General features: G+C 45.9%; 1 protein-coding gene across 1 annotated transcript in view; it reads left to right on the top strand.

The window, feature by feature from the left end:
• Positions 1-6935: 6935 nt before the first annotated feature.
• CHUK (component of inhibitor of nuclear factor kappa B kinase complex) overlaps positions 6936-17917 on the top strand; it is a 35268-nt gene continuing 24286 nt past the window's right edge. Inside the window, exons 1-8 of the mRNA XM_053387873.1 lie at positions 6936-7121; positions 8371-8465; positions 9327-9441; positions 10510-10579; positions 13208-13296; positions 15591-15680; positions 15972-16096; positions 17123-17230. Of these exons, the coding sequence (XP_053243848.1) occupies positions 7002-7121; positions 8371-8465; positions 9327-9441; positions 10510-10579; positions 13208-13296; positions 15591-15680; positions 15972-16096; positions 17123-17230 (812 nt within the window). The 5' untranslated portion in view covers positions 6936-7001. The remainder of the gene's footprint in view (positions 7122-8370; positions 8466-9326; positions 9442-10509; positions 10580-13207; positions 13297-15590; positions 15681-15971; positions 16097-17122; positions 17231-17917) is intronic.

Below are 17917 nucleotides of genomic sequence, written 5' to 3'. Positions count from 1 at the left end.
CATCCTGAACTTTAATAAAGCCATATTAGTGTAGAGGTGCAAGCGGTTCACACTTCTAGTTCATGTACCTCTGATCCATCCCCAATAGCTGTTTAACCTTCCCTTGTACACAAGGGGGCAGCTCTCATATTTTGGCTATGGAGAAGATGAATATGGAACTCCAAGAAGCCCGTAGTATTTGCCCTTCCTGTTCCGTTTCCATAATAGTGAAAACCACTCTTAGTCTGTACGTTCTGGAAGGGCTATGTATAGATCTGAAGTTGTTGAGTGTGCCCTGCTTGACGGCAGTTGAATATGCATACATACAGCTATCTTTTGCACTGGACGTGGGTGGTGCTGTGGGTTAAACCACAGAGCCTAGCACTTGCCAAACAGAAGGTTGGCGGTTCGAATCCCCGTGATGGGGTGAGCTCCCGTTGCTCGGTCCCTGCTCCTGCCAACCTAGCAGTTCGAAAGCACGTCAAAGTGCAAGTAGATAAATAGGTACTGCTCCAGCGGGAAGGTAAACGGCGTTTCCGTGCGCTGCTCTGGTTCGCCAGAAGCGGCTTAGTCATGCTGGCCACATGACCCGGAAGCTGTACGCCGGCTCCCTCGGCCAATAAAGCGAGATGAACGCCGCAACCCCAGAGTCGGTCACGACTGGACCTAATGGTCAGGGGTCCCTTTACCTTATCTTTTGCACCTTTTTTCTTTCTTTCTTACAATGACACCTCCTTACTTCGACCATTCCTAGTACTTTAACAGAGCCTGTGCAACTCAGTGGTGGTGACAGTAAGTTAGCACAAGAAACAACTCCCATCTGTTTGAAGGGCCATGGGGTTCGGAGGTATCAATCGCCCTCGCAATGAGAGGGCACTGTTCCTTCCTGCATCACAGTAAAGCACCATGCTTAGAAAATCCCTCCTGGGGAGTCTGGCAGTAACAGGAGGAATCTGGAAATCTTTTGAGCACCTTTGGAATCAGGCATAGGGCAGGAATTTGGCTAAACCCGGGTGACAACAGCAATTGATATGGCTTTCAACGTGGTGCTGGTCTGCTGAGTGATGGCTCCCAGAGGGATCTATCGCTCCCGAGAGACTGGGCACCGTAAAAAGGCTGGGAACACGATTTGATTTGTGCAAGGAAACAAGATTCAGATAACCCGAATACAGCACCTTTTGGCAAACAGCACATCCAACCCCCCCATTGTAATTCCAGCATTCCTTATAGGAAGCATCCATGTTCGAGCCCGAATCAGGGAAAGGAACAACCCAGGGCAGTTGCTCCACAGTAAAATTGGAGAACATTGGGGAAAGGATGGGGAGGACAGAGTAAAGGCCCCTTGCAGGCAGTGCCCCCCCCCCTTAGAGGGTAAAGAATCTGGCCATGCACAGCAGACAGGCAGGCAGATATGAAAGGTGCCAGGATTTGGCACCCGAGGTCCACGCCCGATAGTTGTAACTGCCCTCGCCGGTGCTGTTGCCAGACTGTGCCTCTGCATATTCCGGGCCACCCTCGCCAGCGGACCTCATCCTGCCGGCAGCCACGGCCGAGGCCGCTCCTGCAGCCGCGCCACCTGCCGCCGCCGCAGCCGCCACCCGTAGTCCTGAGCTGTAGCGGGTTGAAGATTTTGACCGCCGCGTGCTGCCACGGGCGCTACCCCTTGCTGCCCCTCGGGCTCCGCCACGTCCGCCTTTGCAACTGATGCCTTCGAAGAAGACGGCAAGCAGCAGAAGGAGAGTCCAGCAGATGGCTGTGCTCCATTTCATCCTCGCGGGAAAGTGGGTCAGGCCTGTAGTGAAACGGAAACGGGCGCATCAGCAGCAATGTTTGGGGAAAACGATACCTGCAGCGGCATGTTTGAATGTGAGGATGCCGCCCTGCCCATGTCTCGGGTAAATTAATGCTAGAGCCATGTTACAGTGGTACCTCGGGTTACATACGCTTCAGGTTACATACGCTTCAGGTTACAGACTCCGCTAAACCAGAAATAGTGCTTCAGGTTAAGAACTTTGCTTCAGGATAAGAACAGAAATTGTGCTCCAGCGGCACGGCAGCAGCAGGAGGCCCCATTAGCTAAAGTGGTGCTTCAGGTTAAGAACAGTTTCAGGTTAAGAACAGACCTCCGGGAACGAATTAAGTACTTAACCTGAGGTACCACTGTACAGTGGTACCTCAGGTTACATACGCTTCAGGTTACGGACTCCGCTAACCCAGAAATAGTGCTTCAGGTTAAGAACTTTGCTTCAGGATAAGAACAGAAATTGTGCTTCGGCGGCGCGGCGGCAGCAGGAGGCCCCATTAGCTAAAGTGGTGCTTCAGGTTAAGAACAGACCTCCATAATGAATGAAGTACTTAACCCGAGGTACCAGTGTATTTACTTACTGCATTTCTCTGTCACCCCAGAGCCAACGTCCTCTGTCCAGAGCACAAAATATTAGCTAAAACTGCAAAATTTAAGAGTGCACAAAATCAAACCTGAAATCTGAAACAGGTTAACTAAAACAGCAAAGCCAAACAGGACAGTAGCGCAAAGGGTCTGAAAAACACTTAAGGCATGTTAAAGACCAAAATGTCTGCCGGGATAAGATGCTTGGCGATGGAGGCAAGGCGATATAGGTGCCGGGCGAAGCTTTGCATCTCTTGCAACCCCTTGCCTCACCTCCTCCTGCAGCAACACTCAAGAGGGGAAAGGCAGCAGGATGTAAACGTGGGCAAGCTGATAAAATACACAACATGCAGCCATCGCTGTGCTGGTACCACTGGTTACCTAAGAAACACGGTCCCTTTGCGCTTAGCCAAAGCAAGAGCGAGCCTGGGCTTCTCTGCGCCACGGAACGTGCGCCTAGGGCGCAATTGGCACACCCGGGATCACGCCGGGAAAGCGGCAGGGGCCAAGGCAATGCCCGCGGCCAGGAGAATGAGAGGTGGGGTGGGGGAAAAGGGGGAGAGGGAACCCCAGGGTCAGCGGGGGCCCCTTCACGCGCACCCGGCAAGGGGGAGGCCGCCGTAGCCTCCTCGCCCTGCATACAAGGATGCCCTTACTGCCGCCCCCACCGGCCGCCAGGGGTGCCAACTTGTAGAAAAGATTGGAGGGGGCAGGTAAGCCCCACCCCACATCATTGATCGCCCGACGGGGCGCACCCAAACCATTGGATGGGCAATGCCCATTTTTTTGTGGCAGCCCCTTCAAATATTTTATGGGGGGCAGCGAAGGGACCTGGGCCCCAGTACGTGCTGTAGCACCCCAGCCCCACTTCTCAGCCCCACTCCCGAGGCCCTAGCGCCGCCCTCCTTCCCACCACCCCCCACCCCGCTTTGCCGCATCCATGGCAGGGCCAAAGCGCGGCAGGCGTCCGCGCAAGGGGCAGGGGGCGCTTCTCCCTCCTCGGCTGGCTCCGCTTACCGCGCGCCCCTGGCAAGCGGATCCTCCGGATCCCGCGCCGCCCCGCGCGCCTTGCCTGCAGGCAGCACCCGCGGGCGGCGGGGAGGCGAGGATCTGCCGGCTGCCGCGATGGGTAGGGGTCCCTCCGCCGTCCGGTGGCCCCACGGGGGGAGGCGAACCCGATTCGCACGATGCCTGCAGCCCGCGGGGGAGCGGATGGACCGGTGCTAGCTGGCGTGCGCGCTCTCTCTGTCTCTCTCTCTCTCTCGGCGCGCGCCTCCCGCCGTGCCCACGTTCCCAGTGCACGCGTCGCCGCCCCCGCATCTTGTGGCTGGGGGAGGGGGGCCACCAACACTGCAGTATCGCCACCGTTTAAAGCAGAAACGCGTCTCCAGTGAAAACGAAGGCAGTGATCAGTTGCAATCACAGAACGGCAGAGTTGGAAGGGGTCTCCAGAGTCATCTAGTCGAGCCTCCTGCAATGCGGGTATCTTTTGTCCAAAGTGGGGCTGGAACCCACGACCCTCAGATGAAGAGTCTCGTGCTCTACGGACTGGGCCACCAAATCTCGCAGCATAATTAAAATGCAAGGTGAATTTCTGAAGATTAATTCATTCATTCAACAGTGTTGATGGTGTAACAATGGATTTACTGAATGGTTTCCGTTCATGTAAAAATATGCAGGGATGTGCGGTCTGCAATAGGGACACGGGTGGCGCTGTGGGTTAAACCACAGAGCCTAGGACTTGCTGATCAGAAGGTCGGCGGTTCAAATCCCCTCCACAGGGTGAGCTCCTGTTGCTCAGTCCCTGCTCCTGCCAACCTAGCAGTTCAAAAGCACATCAAAGTGCAAGTAGATAAATAGGTACTGCTCCGGCGGGAAGGTAAACGGCGTTTCCATGCACTGCTCTGGTTTCACCAGAAGTGGCTTAGTCATGCTGGCCACCTGTACGCCGGCTCCCTCGGCCAATAAAGCGAGATGAGCGCCACAACCGCAGAGTTGGTCACGACTGGACCTAATGGTCAGGGGTCCCTTTACCTTTACCTTACGGTCTGCAAAATGAACCAGGGAAAGAGAAGAAGGGAAGTCATTGATTTAAGGTTGTCTAAATGACTATTTAGGGACGCGGGTGGCAAGGGACGCGGGTGGCGCTGTGGGTAAAACCTCAGTGCCTAGGACCTGCCGATCGTATAGTCGGCGGTTCGAATCCCCGTCTTTCGGTCCCAGCTCCTCCCCACCTAGCAGTTCGAAAGCACAATTAAGTGCAAGTAGATAAATAGGTACCGCTTTCTAGCGGAAAGGTAAACGGCGTTTCTGTGTGCTGCTCTGGTGCCGGCTCGCCGGAGCAGCTTCGTCACGCTGGCCACGTGACCTGGAAGTGTCTCCGGACAGCGCTGGCCCCCGGCCTCTTAAGTGAGATGGGTGCACAACCCTAGAGTCGGACACGACTGGCCCGTACGGGCAGGGGTACCTTTACCTTTACCTTAAATGACTATCTTGAAAAGTAAATTAGAAAAACATTAATAAAAACTGTATTTATTAAAAAATGCAAGTTGAGAGCATGGGCGTAGCCAGAATGTATTTTTGGGGGGGGGGTAGGTTTCATGTTAGGCAGGCAGAACCTCAATTAGTGATTACTGATTTACTTGATTTAGGGTGGGGGGACAGTTGCCCCCAGCTATGCACATGGGTAAGAATGGGCAGATGGGGGGGTATCCTTCCTGCAGTGTGATGCTACCACTGCTCCCATCACCCTCCGAGAACAATTTTTGCAGCGGTAGTGGACCAATGGGAATTTCATTCCAATGGCTTAATGGTCTTAACTGGGCAAGGTGTGGCAAGGGGGAAAATCCAGAATAAAATATAAAATATTGGCAAAAATTTATAAATCTAAATCAAATAAGTGTTGGAAATGCAAAAAGAAGGTTCTTTTTATCATATGTGGTTGTCTTGTAGAAAGGTTAAATCTTCTTGGGAAATGATATATAATGAATTTGAAAGGATGTTTGAAAAGGATGTAAAAAAACAACAACCAGAAGCTTTTCTTTTGGGAATTATAGGGACAGAATTATACCTAAACTGTATAGAAACTTATTCAGCAGCAAGAATGTTACGCACACCAAAATGGAAAGAAGCAGAGGTCCCAGCAAAGGAAGAATGGATACAAAAACTTATGGAATATGCAGAAATGGCAAAACTTACCGGAAGAATAAGAAATCAAGGCAACAAATGTTTCATGAAAGAATGGAAATGGTTTATTAATTATTTACAGATAAATTGTGAGCAGATAACATCATAAACGAAAATAGAAACAATAATAAAAAAATAGAGTGTATACTGTTTCACGGTGGTTGTTGTTTTAACTCACTCAAATCGTGGCACCGTCATGGGGTCTATTTCTGCAGCCGTCCTGCTTAAGACGTTTACTTGGGAATAAGCACCAGTTCCTGGAAAAAAAACATAATATATTAGAACGGACATTAGTCTTGTAAGCAGGGGCTGGGAGCTGGAATCCAAAAACAGGAGGTCTGGATCAGGGGTCAGCAAACTTTTTCAGCAGGGGGCCACTGTCCCTCAGACCTTGAGGGGGCCAGACTATATTTTTTTTGGGGGGGGAAATGAATGAATTTCCATGCCCCACAAATAACCCAAAGATGCAGTTTAAATAAAAGCACATATTCCGCTCATGTGAAAACACTAGGCAGGCCCCACAAATAAACAAGAGATGCATTTTAAATAAAAGGACACATTCTACTCATGTAAAAACACCAGGCAGGCCCCACAAATAACCCAGAGATGCATTTTAAATAAAAGGACACATTCTACTCATGTAAAAACACGCTGATTCCCGGACCGTCCGCGGGCCGGATTGAGAAGGCGATTGGGCCGGATCCGGCCCCTGGGCCTTAGTTTGCCTACCCATGCTTTTAAAAAAAATGTTGAGGGGTACTCTTATTTTGACTCAAGAAAATCACCATTTTATATTTCAAATCAGGAAAATAAATACAGTAAATGGACAAAAGTACAAAGATTCACAAAATGTTTAGGGGTATGCGTACCCCCAGAAAAAAACAGTGTGTGCGTGTGTGTGTGTGTGTATATGTATATATATATATATATATATATATATATATATATATATATATAATAACAACAATTACTGTTATGTTATAATATTATTATAAATATTATAATATTATAAATCAAAATATTATTATATATAAGTGTCATACCGTTAGCCTGCTCGGTTCTGTATTCTACCCAGATCAGATCCCTGCTTGGCAGGGGGTTGGACTAGATGACCCGGAGGAGTCCCATTCCAACTCAACGATTCTATTGTAAACGCAGAATGAGAGAGAGAGAGAGAGAGAGAGAGAGAGAGAGAGAGAGAGAGAGAGAGAGAGAGAGAGAGAGAGATCATTGGTGGAAAGGGAGAGGAGAAGCAAAGCTCCGCCCCTTGCCCCTCCCCTCTCCCTCGGTCTCCAGGGAGCGCTTCCCTCCCTCCGCCCACCATCCGGCGCGGCGACGCCGGCGGCCTCTGGACCTGCCCCCAAGTCTCGCGAGAGTTGGCGCGGTCTCGGCTGTGAGGCGAGCGGCGGGAGTCGGGGGCGGCGCAGGCCGCGCGGAGGGAGGGAGGATGGAGAGGCCGCCGTCCCTCCGCGGGGGTCCGCCCGGCAGCGCCGCTTGCGAGCCCTGGGAGATGCGGGAGCGGCTCGGCACCGGCGGCTTCGGCAACGTCTCGCTCTACCAGCACCGGGTGGGTTCGCGGGGGGGGGGGGGGCGGGAGCCGCCTCAGGAGGGCGGGGGGGGGTGAACGCGAAGCAACTCGGCCCTTTCGTGGCCTTCGGAACTCCCCGCCTCTTGATAGCAAGGCGCGCAGGCGCCTTCCCTGCGCTGTGGCAATGCCGGGTTTACGGATGTATAAGCTAAACAAGCTATAGCTTAGGGCCCCACTCTCTTGGGTGTGTACATTTCCAAAATATGAGATGAAAAACTAATAAAACCTACATAAAGCAACAGTGTGTTGTGTAGGCTCCTATTTGTTATGTGCAAGTGGCTTTAGATACCTGTTAGGTCCGTGAATTGCCATATAGCATATATTCAACAAGAAAAACAGTGATGACAATTTGTTGTTGACAAAGGGCAGCTGGAAATATAAAGGGCCCCATTACCTTCAGTATCTTAGGGCCTCATCAAGCCTAAATCCGTCCCTGTGCTGTGGTTTTATATTATTGTGGTGGTGGTCTGTTGTTGTTGTCTTCTGTTGTTGTTGTCTTCTGTTGTTGTTTGTTTATTAAATTTATATACCACCCAATACCTGGAGGTCTCAGGGCGGTTCACAGAACAAAATCTATATATACACACACAATCAAAATAAAAACAGCAACCCAATAACCCCCCCCCCATATGTCTATCAATATATAGTATTCTTATTTGTTTCTTTGTTTATTCAGAAAAGAGAAGGGAAGGGGGGGAACCATAATAGTAAGTAAATAGAAAAAAGGGGTGAACAAACCAATAATTCCCCTCCCACAAACACACTTAAAAAGTGTAATAAACCTTAAAGAGGTAACTGAGATTAACCTAATTTATTACAAAAGGATACACTTATAAACCAGCCTAACAGATTTATGGGGAAATGGGTGGGGTTTGGGTCTTTTTGTTAATGTTTCCGAATGATACATTAACAATACATATTTTTCAGTTTTATGCTGCTTTCAAACCTGCTTTGAGATTCGGGAACATTTCTGTATGTTTTCATCTTCAGTTTACCGTATTTTGTTTATCACCTTAAAGAAAAGAAGCTTAGTAGGATACCTCTTTGATGCTTTCCCTTAATTTTCCACAAAAAGAGGCTTAAAACGAAAGCAAGGGCAGCTGGTGTATCCCAGAAGAGGATAGCTATAGTCCTAAAAATGCCTGGACAGCTCCTTCTAGATGTGGAATATGCTGCTGTGGTAATACATTTTAACCCTCTCTTGTGGTTTCTCTCCTGTCAATTGTAGGATCTGGGTACGAAGATAGCAATCAAGTCATGTCGCTTGGAACTAAGTGTGAAAAACAAAGATCGGTGGTGCCATGAGATCCAGATCATGAAAAAGTAGGTCCATCCTTGGAGGTTTTTAAGCAGAGGTTGGATGGCCATCTGTCATGTATGATCTAGCATTGCAGGGGGTTGGACTAGAGGACCCCTGGGGTCCCTTCCACCTCTACAGTTCTATGATTCAATGGTTGCTTTTCTGTCACCATAAACCCAAAGGTTGGATCTTCGCTGGTGGGTCCCCCTGAAAGCAGTTTCAATGGATCTTATTCGTGCCAAGATATCTGCTAAACTTGGAATCCACTGGTGGAGAGACAAGACCAATCTCTACCTCTCCCTTCCAGGATACAACCACATACAGACACAGTTGTGGGGTTGTGAAGACAAAGGGCTGAAGGAAGGAGATTCTCCTGCTAGTTGTAGACAATCGTAACCAGTCATATTTTGCCCCACGGAAGGTGTATCTGAAATGCGTTTGGCATTTGATGGTTCTGATTTTGCACATCTCAGCACCCATTTTGAAGTTTTGCTGCTTCTTCATTGTTAGTGTCCCCTTCCGAATTCTTCTTTCTGGCTGGTGGGTAGAGGGATGTTGTAATTGCTGCTGCTGTGCTCCAAGAGGCTTGTTTGGAAGCAGAAGGCATATCAGCCATACAGTTGCTGTTCTTTGAGAGTCACCACTCGACCCTGTAGCAACATCTTCCATTGGAAGGCTTGCCACTGCAGCTGCTGTGCTGCTTCTCAGAATTCCCATCTTATTTTTCAAACTGCATAGGCTTGATTAAGCTAAGTTTGGTTTTATCTATCCCAGTTTTCAAAACAAAATGTTTGATACTGTGCCGCTTCATGAAATTCAGAAGGATTGTCTGTAGTAGCATGCATTTTCAGAATACGTCCAATTTCTTTCCTTCGTTTATTTAGGCTGAACCATCCCAATATTGTAAAAGCCTGTGAAGTGCCTGACGAGATGAATTTCCTTGTCAATGACGTCCCACTTTTGGCTATGGAATATTGCTGCAAAGGAGATCTCAGGAAGGTACGGCCTGCTTCTTTGACTACTGATGCCGTTTAGATTTTGGGTTGGAGACTATAGTTGGGCGCAGTATGTGGAGAAGGGTGATGTGCTGTTATCATTTCCTGAGGTGGCTGATGTTCCTGACAACCTTATTTTGGACTTGTGCTTCATGTCAGGCTTAGGGAGCATGGGAGAAGTAAGTGTGCAACTGTCAAACTAGATGGGATAAGGGAAACAAATGGTACCCCTTCGCTCAAGTTCAGGCAACCTTTTTATGTTGTATTCCCTGAGGGCTGCATACCAGTGTTGGGTGGGGCTGGAACCTGTGATGGATGGGACCAAAGCAAGGCCACGCTTATTTCTCTCAAAAGCAAATGATACTTTTGAGAGCCTCGGGTACCATCTGACATCACTATGAGTCAGGTTTGGCCCACCAAGGGTCTGACCTGCTGACCAGAAAAGGGTCCCCATCCTTGGTTTAGTTAGACCAGAGCACCCTCAGAAATTACTTTTCCTTTAGCCTTTTATTTTATTCTAAACTACCCTGAAGGCCTGTTACCAGGCAGAAAGGCGGGATATAAGTATATTAAAGAAATAAGTACAGTGGTACCTCAGGTTACATACGCTTCAGGTTACATAAGCTTCAGGTTACAGACTCCACTAACCCAGCAATAGTACCTCGGGTTAAGAACTTTGCTTCAGGATGAGAACAGAAATCGTGCTCTGGCGGCGCGGTGGCAGCAGGAAGCCCCATTAACTAAAGTGGTGCTTCAGGTTAAGAACAGTTTCAGGTTAAGAACAGACCTCCGGAACGAATTAAGTACTTAACTCGAGGTACCACTGTAGTCTTGGAACGAGGCAGTGCCCCTCCATTTTAAACGTAACAACTGTATAGGATGGTTTTCTGCTTTAAAGGTGTTTGTGGACAATACGATAGATTGCTGAAGTAGATCCTCACTTTAAGTGTATACAGAGGCTTCTCTCATATAGGTTTTGTGTTCTCCAAGCAATTGCTTGCTCATAAATTCTTTCGTTCTTAGAAGGGTGTACAGCATATTGATAATGTCAACCTTTTATCCTTCCTTGTAGCTGTTGAACTTACCGGAAAATTGCTGCGGCCTTAAAGAGAGTCAAATACTTTCTCTTCTTAGCGACATTGGTAAGTCAGCTGTTCCCTTTTGTGCATTTGCGACAAGCCTTTGTGGTTCTCAGACTGCTAATTTTGCCTTGAAACTTAGGATGCACAAATCCCTTTAATTTTAGCATTTGTTTGTTTATTTTATTTATAAAACTTATATACCACTTGATTGTAAAAAACCTCAAAGTACTCATGACCTCATATGACTTTCCTTAGCTTGCCTAATTGATTCTGATAGCACTGTTTGAATGTAAAATTATTTTGGATTCAATAGATCGAAAAAATATTTGTCACCAATTAGAATGATGGTGCATACTGAACTGGAGGAGGCACACCAAATGATGGAAGTAGAACCCAGCCATCATTAGGAGGGACAGAGAGAGCTTTCCTTTTAACGTCTGCCCCAACACTCCTTCCATTTTGGCAATTCAGGAAATGCGGGCCATGCGCTTTCAAATGATGTCTAGAAATATGAATTCTAAAATGAAAACAGATTTTTGCCTTAGATTCTGATCTCAGTTTAAGATTCAGACATGATACCCCTAACTATATTGTTCTGTCATTGACCACATTCACATGTAACAACAAACCAGACTTCATTCCTTATTATGTCTTGGTGCATACTGCCCAGTCATTCTGTGTGCTCCTCCCTGAGTAGAATAAAGAAACCAAGATGACTAGGCTTCCTGTTTCATCCATCTAGGTCTGGTACTCCCTAACATGCCTAACTCACTTGTTGCTGTAGCCTAACTGAGCAGATATCAATCTTACCAGACTATCACTGTCTGGGACAGAGTACAGCTGCTTTACTAGCCTAAGATGGAAAAAAGTACTCCACACCACTGAGGACCTCGAGGTTTGCTGTTTACTGCAATGCATTATACATAAGGCTGCCTTTGAAGACAAATTGGAAACTGCAGCTGGTGCACAATTTGCAGGTTGTTCACCAGGGTGGAATGGTTTGAGCACATAACACCAATCCTAGCATGGTTGCATTGGCTGCCAGTTTCCGAGCCCAATTCAAAGTGCTGGTTTTGACCTATAAAGCCTTTTGCCGGTCAGAACCCCAGTACATCAAGGAATGCCTCTCTCCACATGAAGCCGGACTCTGCACTCATCACCTGAGGTTCTTCTCCATGTGCCTTTTCTGAGAGAGGAACAGAGGGTGGTGAGATGAGAACCAGTGTTCTCTGTGGTGGGTCTCTAACAGAGAGCATGTTGTCCCCAGAGAGTGGTGCCTGGTGCAATCTTTATTTGTAGAGACCAGCCAAAAGCGATCCCATTCACCCGGGCCTTTAGACCTTAATTTTCTGCTCATCTTTTAGTGGGGTGGGGTTCAGCTGGGTCTGTTTTTCTGTATTACTTACATATTTTAGGATGTTTTATCCTTGTTTTTAATGCTGATTTCTGTAAGTTGCTTTCACTTTTCGGGGTGGGGAGTTTCTAATAAATATAACAAATAATAAGGCTGAATCAAGGAGTATTCCCAGGCTAGCGCCCTGATAATTTAGGGAGGTTGCCATTCTGTTCAAAACAGGAGAAAATTGACATTGACACTAGAATAACAACATTTCCACCTCCAAAAACTTCAATACACATTATAAGTCGCACAAAAACTATACATGCTTTGTTTTATGTTTTATTTACACCATTTGTATACCACTTAATATATAAGAAAATATCTCTAAGCAGTGTATAGAAAACTGAAACAACAACAAAGAACTTAAAGAAGAAAAAATATGACAAAAATGCAGTTCATACAAAAATATTACTGTATAATAAGCACCATATTGAAACAACTCAACATTTAGAGCTAAACCATAAAATGCAGAATAAGAATACAGCAGTACATGAAACACCAATATGAAATAAAACCAGTCACAAAATGCTGAGTGCTTCCAGTATTTCACAATTGGTGATTAAAATTGCGCAGAATATTAACAAATGTGGGATGCTCAAAATGTGAAGAGCGGCATGCTAAAATCCCCCAGCCTGTGACGTCGTTCAGAGTCCCCTGTATTAGGCATTTGGATTTTGTAATACTTTCTGTCAGTGTTAAGCAGCACTCAATGCAATTCACAGAATAAGAATAAATATAACACTGTTGGCCCTGACATCTATGTCATGTAGGTCCCTGACCTGCCCTTCCCTGACAGCCCTGCATTGCATATAGATGCCTCTACTCAGAAACCTATGTACAACACATATATTGGGGGGGGGCAGGGTAATGGAACCCCACTGCGCATTCTACATGTGGAACCCTTTGGTGTGGCTAGTGTGTGAGGAGAGCTAAAATTGCATTAAAATCCATTTCTTATCTTGAGGATTCATGTAATGCATCTCTCCAAAAAAACAAGCAACAATAATCTCATTCACATGTAAGACAGTTTCAGCACAGAAATACAAATAATCTAAATGATCCACTACTACTAGAAACCTTGTGAGGTGGTGTATTCAAAGCTGGCTGATAGAGTAGAATTGAAAAAATGCACACTCGGCTAGAGTAATTTCATCCTCCCGTACCTCCATCTATGTTCTGCTGTTTATATACTTCATAGATAGTCAAAGAAAGACTGGATGTCAATTTCTCTAAAAGGTATTTTTCTCCTTAACATCCCCCTCCCCTTCCAAAACATATTGGACTTCTAGGTTATGGGATCCAGTACTTGCATGAAAACAGAATAATACACAGGGACCTAAAACCTGAGAATATTGTTCTTCAGGAAGAAGGTGGAAAAGTAAGTGACATGCCTTGGATGATCTGAGCGGATTATCTACAAATATTAATTTTGCTTGGATGCAATAAGAAGTACATCTGTGGCCTACTTTTCAGCCATCAGCTGCAAAATCTGGTGTATAGTTTCAGTATTCTGACTGGAATCCTTTAGTAGTGTCAGTGATGTGGAGGGTAAGGGGAAAGCTTGCATAGCTCTGCTATGGGTCTACTTAGTCATTATTCAGCTGTCGTGTTGCGGAGGGGGTGGAGTTTGAAGCAAACTAATGAGAGGCAGGGAATTTGCTGGGACTATTGGGACCACCTTGATTCTTTTTGACTATCTTCTGCAGAGGAGGGAATGGGATAAGAAGTTGAAGTGAGTACCAGTTCTACCGGGGAACCTCAAGGATAGAAACAAAAGAGTTGGGAGATCTGAGCTGTCTGCTGTAGAACCCCCTACACCCTGCTTAGGCTGTGCCAGATAAGCTATAGTAAAGTTCTCCTTGAGGTGAATCAGATGGAATTTACTCGTACTTTGGCTTTCTGCACACAGGCGCAATGAGGAAAGTGCTTTCCTGTGCTCTGATCCCCCCCTTTCTCCCCAGATTGGCACCTCAATGGGAGTGTGCTAATCAGGTGGGAACACCTATGAGGTTGATCTTGCCCTATGTGCAGGATTAGGTCATGCTTCTCCATGACTTGGCATTGCACCTTGAGCCAGCTTCCACAGCACTGGGTACATGTGAACAGAGTCTCTTGACTGTCATCTTTGTGGGGAGCAAATTTTCCTAGTGCTAGTAGCCCTGGTAGGTTCCTCATCTTTCTACTGCAGTGCCATTTGTTTCACTTTGTACAATTCTCTGGGGCTATGTGCTGTTAAGGGACGCGGGTGGCGCTGTGGGTTAAACCACAGAGCCTTGGACTTGCCGATCAGAAGGTTGGCGGTTCGAATCCCCGCAACGGGGTGACCTCCCGTTGCTCGGTCCCTGCTCCTGCCCACCTAGCAGTTCGAAAGCACATCAAAGTGCAAGTAGATAAATAGGTACTGCTCCGGCAGGAAGGTAAACAGCGTTTCCATGGGCTGCTCTGGTTCGCCAGAAGTGGCTTAGTCGTGCTGGCCACATGACCCGGAAGCTGTATGCCGGCTCCCTCGGCCAATAAAGTGAGATGAGTGCCGCAGCCCCAGAGTCGCCCGCGACTGGACCTAATGGTCAGGGGTCCCTTTACCTTTACCTATGTGCTGTTACGGCCCTCTGCGGCAGTCGAATCAAATGGTTGAGGGGGTGGTGTATGGATGTTCCCTGCCTTGCCCGTGTGGAGGGAGGGAGGGATGGAAGGAAGGAAGGAAGTAGTTTATTGCTCTTAAGTGATGCAATCCAATACAAGGGAGAATTATGTTTAAAACTGAATAAATTGAGCTAGGCAGCAGATTACAGTTCAATGATGATTTCAGGTTGGTGAGATTCTGGGGCAAGAGTAGTATGGATAATGACTGTTAGTTTAAGTCATTGAGTTCTGCTGAAGCAACTAATCAGACGGTTCTGGCTGTAGACATCAGAATAGAAGACCAGAAGTCAGCATGGAGATGGAAAAAACTAATTAAAAGATTACAGTATAAAAGAAATGACATTAATTGTAAAAACACAAATTCCCTTCCTTCTAAATATAGTTAGTAAATGTGAAGTCTTTGTGCTATGGGTGAGTTTTCCATACTCAGTGGGTGTTGGTTTTAACGACAGATTCACTGTGAGAAGCAAGGAAAAAAAGGAATCAAATATGAACCTGTTCTTAAAAACCAAAGAGAGAGAGAAATATGAACCTTATGCTGCAGGCTATGAGAGGTAGTTTAACAAACACCAGTAAAACAGAATAAAGTACCTAAGAAGATTTGGGTGAGAATTGTGATTCTGTCACACAGAGTTTAAGGTGATATTCAGATGTCAAAAGACAGCTGGCAAAATTAAAAGTAAGGGAAAGTAAAAAGAGATGGCTTGGCATTCTTGAGGCTGCTTAGGACCATGGTAGAATTTCCTAAAGTGTGGAGAGGAAAGGAAAGAGCCAAAAACTTGGGAGGAGAAGTAAGAAGTTTGTAAAGAAACATGAAGGATGGGGGGACAAGAAAATGGGTCTGTATGCCACTTTGGTACCAGTAGCTGAAAAGTGGTTGAGGCATTTTGTTAATTAATTTAATTTAACTGAGCAAATTGCAGAGCTCCTAAAACTGACATGGGTGAAGATGTTTGATTTGATGTTGAAAGCAGCAGAAAGGTCAAGTAGCATAAATGAAGAATATACTGTATTTGATTTCATTTCCAGATAATTCACAAAATAATAGACTTGGGATATGCCAAGGATCTGGATCAAGGAAGCTTATGCACATCTTTTGTTGGGACCTTACAGTATTTGGTAAGACTTTTAAAGATGTAGCTCACTGCAGCAAAAACTGCCCCAGTTTTCATTTCTATGCATTATACATTGCATCCCTTAACTATAGAATTATAGCGAAATACTTGCAATGTTCTTCATATGTTTTTTGTATTGGGAAGTTTTTAACGTTTGATGTCTCACTGTATTTTCATATTATGTTGGAAGCCACCCAGAGTGACTGGGGCAACCCAGTCAGATGGGCAGGGTATAAATAATAAAAATTATTATTATTGCCGTTGTTATTGCATCTTGTTTACTTTTTTTTTTAAGGCACCAGAACTCTTTGATAATAAGCCATATACAACTTCTGTAGACTTCTGGAGCTTTGGAACTGTTGTCTTTGAGAGCATTGCAGGATTTAGACCATTTTTACATAACCAGCAGCCTTTTACCTGGTAAGAGTTTTGTTTCTCAAACTAACGGGCTACCAGGCAATTGCTTGCCTTTCCTGTCCACCCGAGAAGAGCTAATAGAGTAAAATCATATCAGTGTTGCATATACCTGGGAAGCCCCTCTTTTGGAAGTGAACTATTTGGAAAGAGTCCACCCATCTTGAAGACAAGAAGAAATGAAAAGGGTTTTCCTTGTGAATATTCCTTCCCCCAATAAGTCTCTCACTTATCTGGCATAATACCTTCAGCTGGTCAAGGGCTTTCCATGCTATCATTTTGTGGAGCAGTTGCTGGGGATCTAAATGCACTTGCACCAGCTCGTGTTGCAGCTGCTAAATATTGCAGCGTTACTGTAATATTCAAGCACTCATCGGGCAATGTTCTGTTCCTTAGAAAATAAAGGGGTCATAGCCACTCCAAGGAAGCAATTATGAGTGCTGTGTTGAATGTGGCTGTGTGGGTGTCACAAGTACCTATTGATTCAGCCAAGGATATCACTGGTGATGGATTCACATGTATTGACTTGGCTTAGTAGCCAGCCTCTTTTGTGACTGTCATAATCTTCTTCCCTCTGAGATATGAAAAGGATTAAAGGCAGCAGAATGAATTTCTCCCACTTGAAAAGGTTGGGGAGGTCCTAGCAAATGCAAAGGACTTGGGGGGGGGGGGAGAGGAGTCTTATTTCACTTACACTAAGGTACAAATAGAATAAGGAAGAGCAGGAAAAACTCTTGCCGTTGTTTTCTCCCAACCCGAAATTGTGTAAGAGGGAAAGGGGATGCTGGGTATTTTTCTCACCAGAGGGCGGAGGCATAGCCCCTGGTGAGCTAGCAAGTAAATTGTGGGTGTCTGGTAGCACATGATCACCTTCGGGGTAGCTCCAAGCTTTTGGCTATACACAATTTTTGTTTGTACACGTAACCCTTGGAACTGAACCCTCCACATAAGATAAGGGATTACTGTAATCTCTTCCACAGTATGTTGATTGGTCAATTGTTTTTCAATCCTTCATTCACTGTTTTTCTACAGGCATGATAAAATCAAGAAGAAAGATCCGAAATACATTTTTGCGTGGGAAGAGATGACTGGGGAAGTTAGATTCAGTCCTCATCTGCCAAATCCCAACAGCCTCTGCAGGTAACATTAAATCCCCTGCTTTCCTTTAAATTGCTTGAATTCTGCCGTGCAAATCTGTTCAGCGCCTCTTTTGTCTTAATACAGTGTCAGGTGGAGGTTCTAAGGTATAATCTTTTACCAAAGTATATTCTGGTCCAAATACACTCTAGCTTGCTTTTCTCTCATATTTACAAGCAGTGCTTTTTTCTTGGGGGACTAGGGGGTCATTTTGTGAATCTTAAGTTTGGCCTCATTGAGGGGCAGTATTTCATTATGAGTAGGAAAATGAGAGTATTCCTAAACATTTTTTAAGGAAAAAAAGCGCTAGTTACAGATAGCATTTCTCATCTAAAATCATAGTTGTCTTTTGAAGCTCTGGAGTAAGAATGAGCAACCTTTCTTCCCTGAAGGGATATATTCCCTCAGAGAGAATTTGTTGAGGATCACATGCTGGCAGTGGGTGAAACTAAAACAACCCCTCTATTTTCTTTTTCTTTGACTGTAAAAGAAACAGTGTTAATTATTTTCAGTTCATCACCACCACAAACTCCTCCCGCCTTTCTCTCTCTCTCTCTCTCTCTCTCTCTCTCTCTCTCTCTCTCCCTCCCTCTCTTGTGCATACATCTACCCTTTTTACATCATTTTCCTCACTTATGCACACACAGAGGGATGCCTTTTTAAAGCATAGCTTCCCTGGAAACCTCACTT

This window comes from Podarcis raffonei, chromosome 5 (genome assembly GCF_027172205.1).
Source record: "Podarcis raffonei isolate rPodRaf1 chromosome 5, rPodRaf1.pri, whole genome shotgun sequence".
Classification (NCBI taxonomy): domain Eukaryota; kingdom Metazoa; phylum Chordata; class Lepidosauria; order Squamata; family Lacertidae; genus Podarcis; species Podarcis raffonei.
The sequence above is the reverse complement of the archived record's forward strand: the minus strand, read 5'-3'. Positions and strand labels throughout refer to the sequence as shown.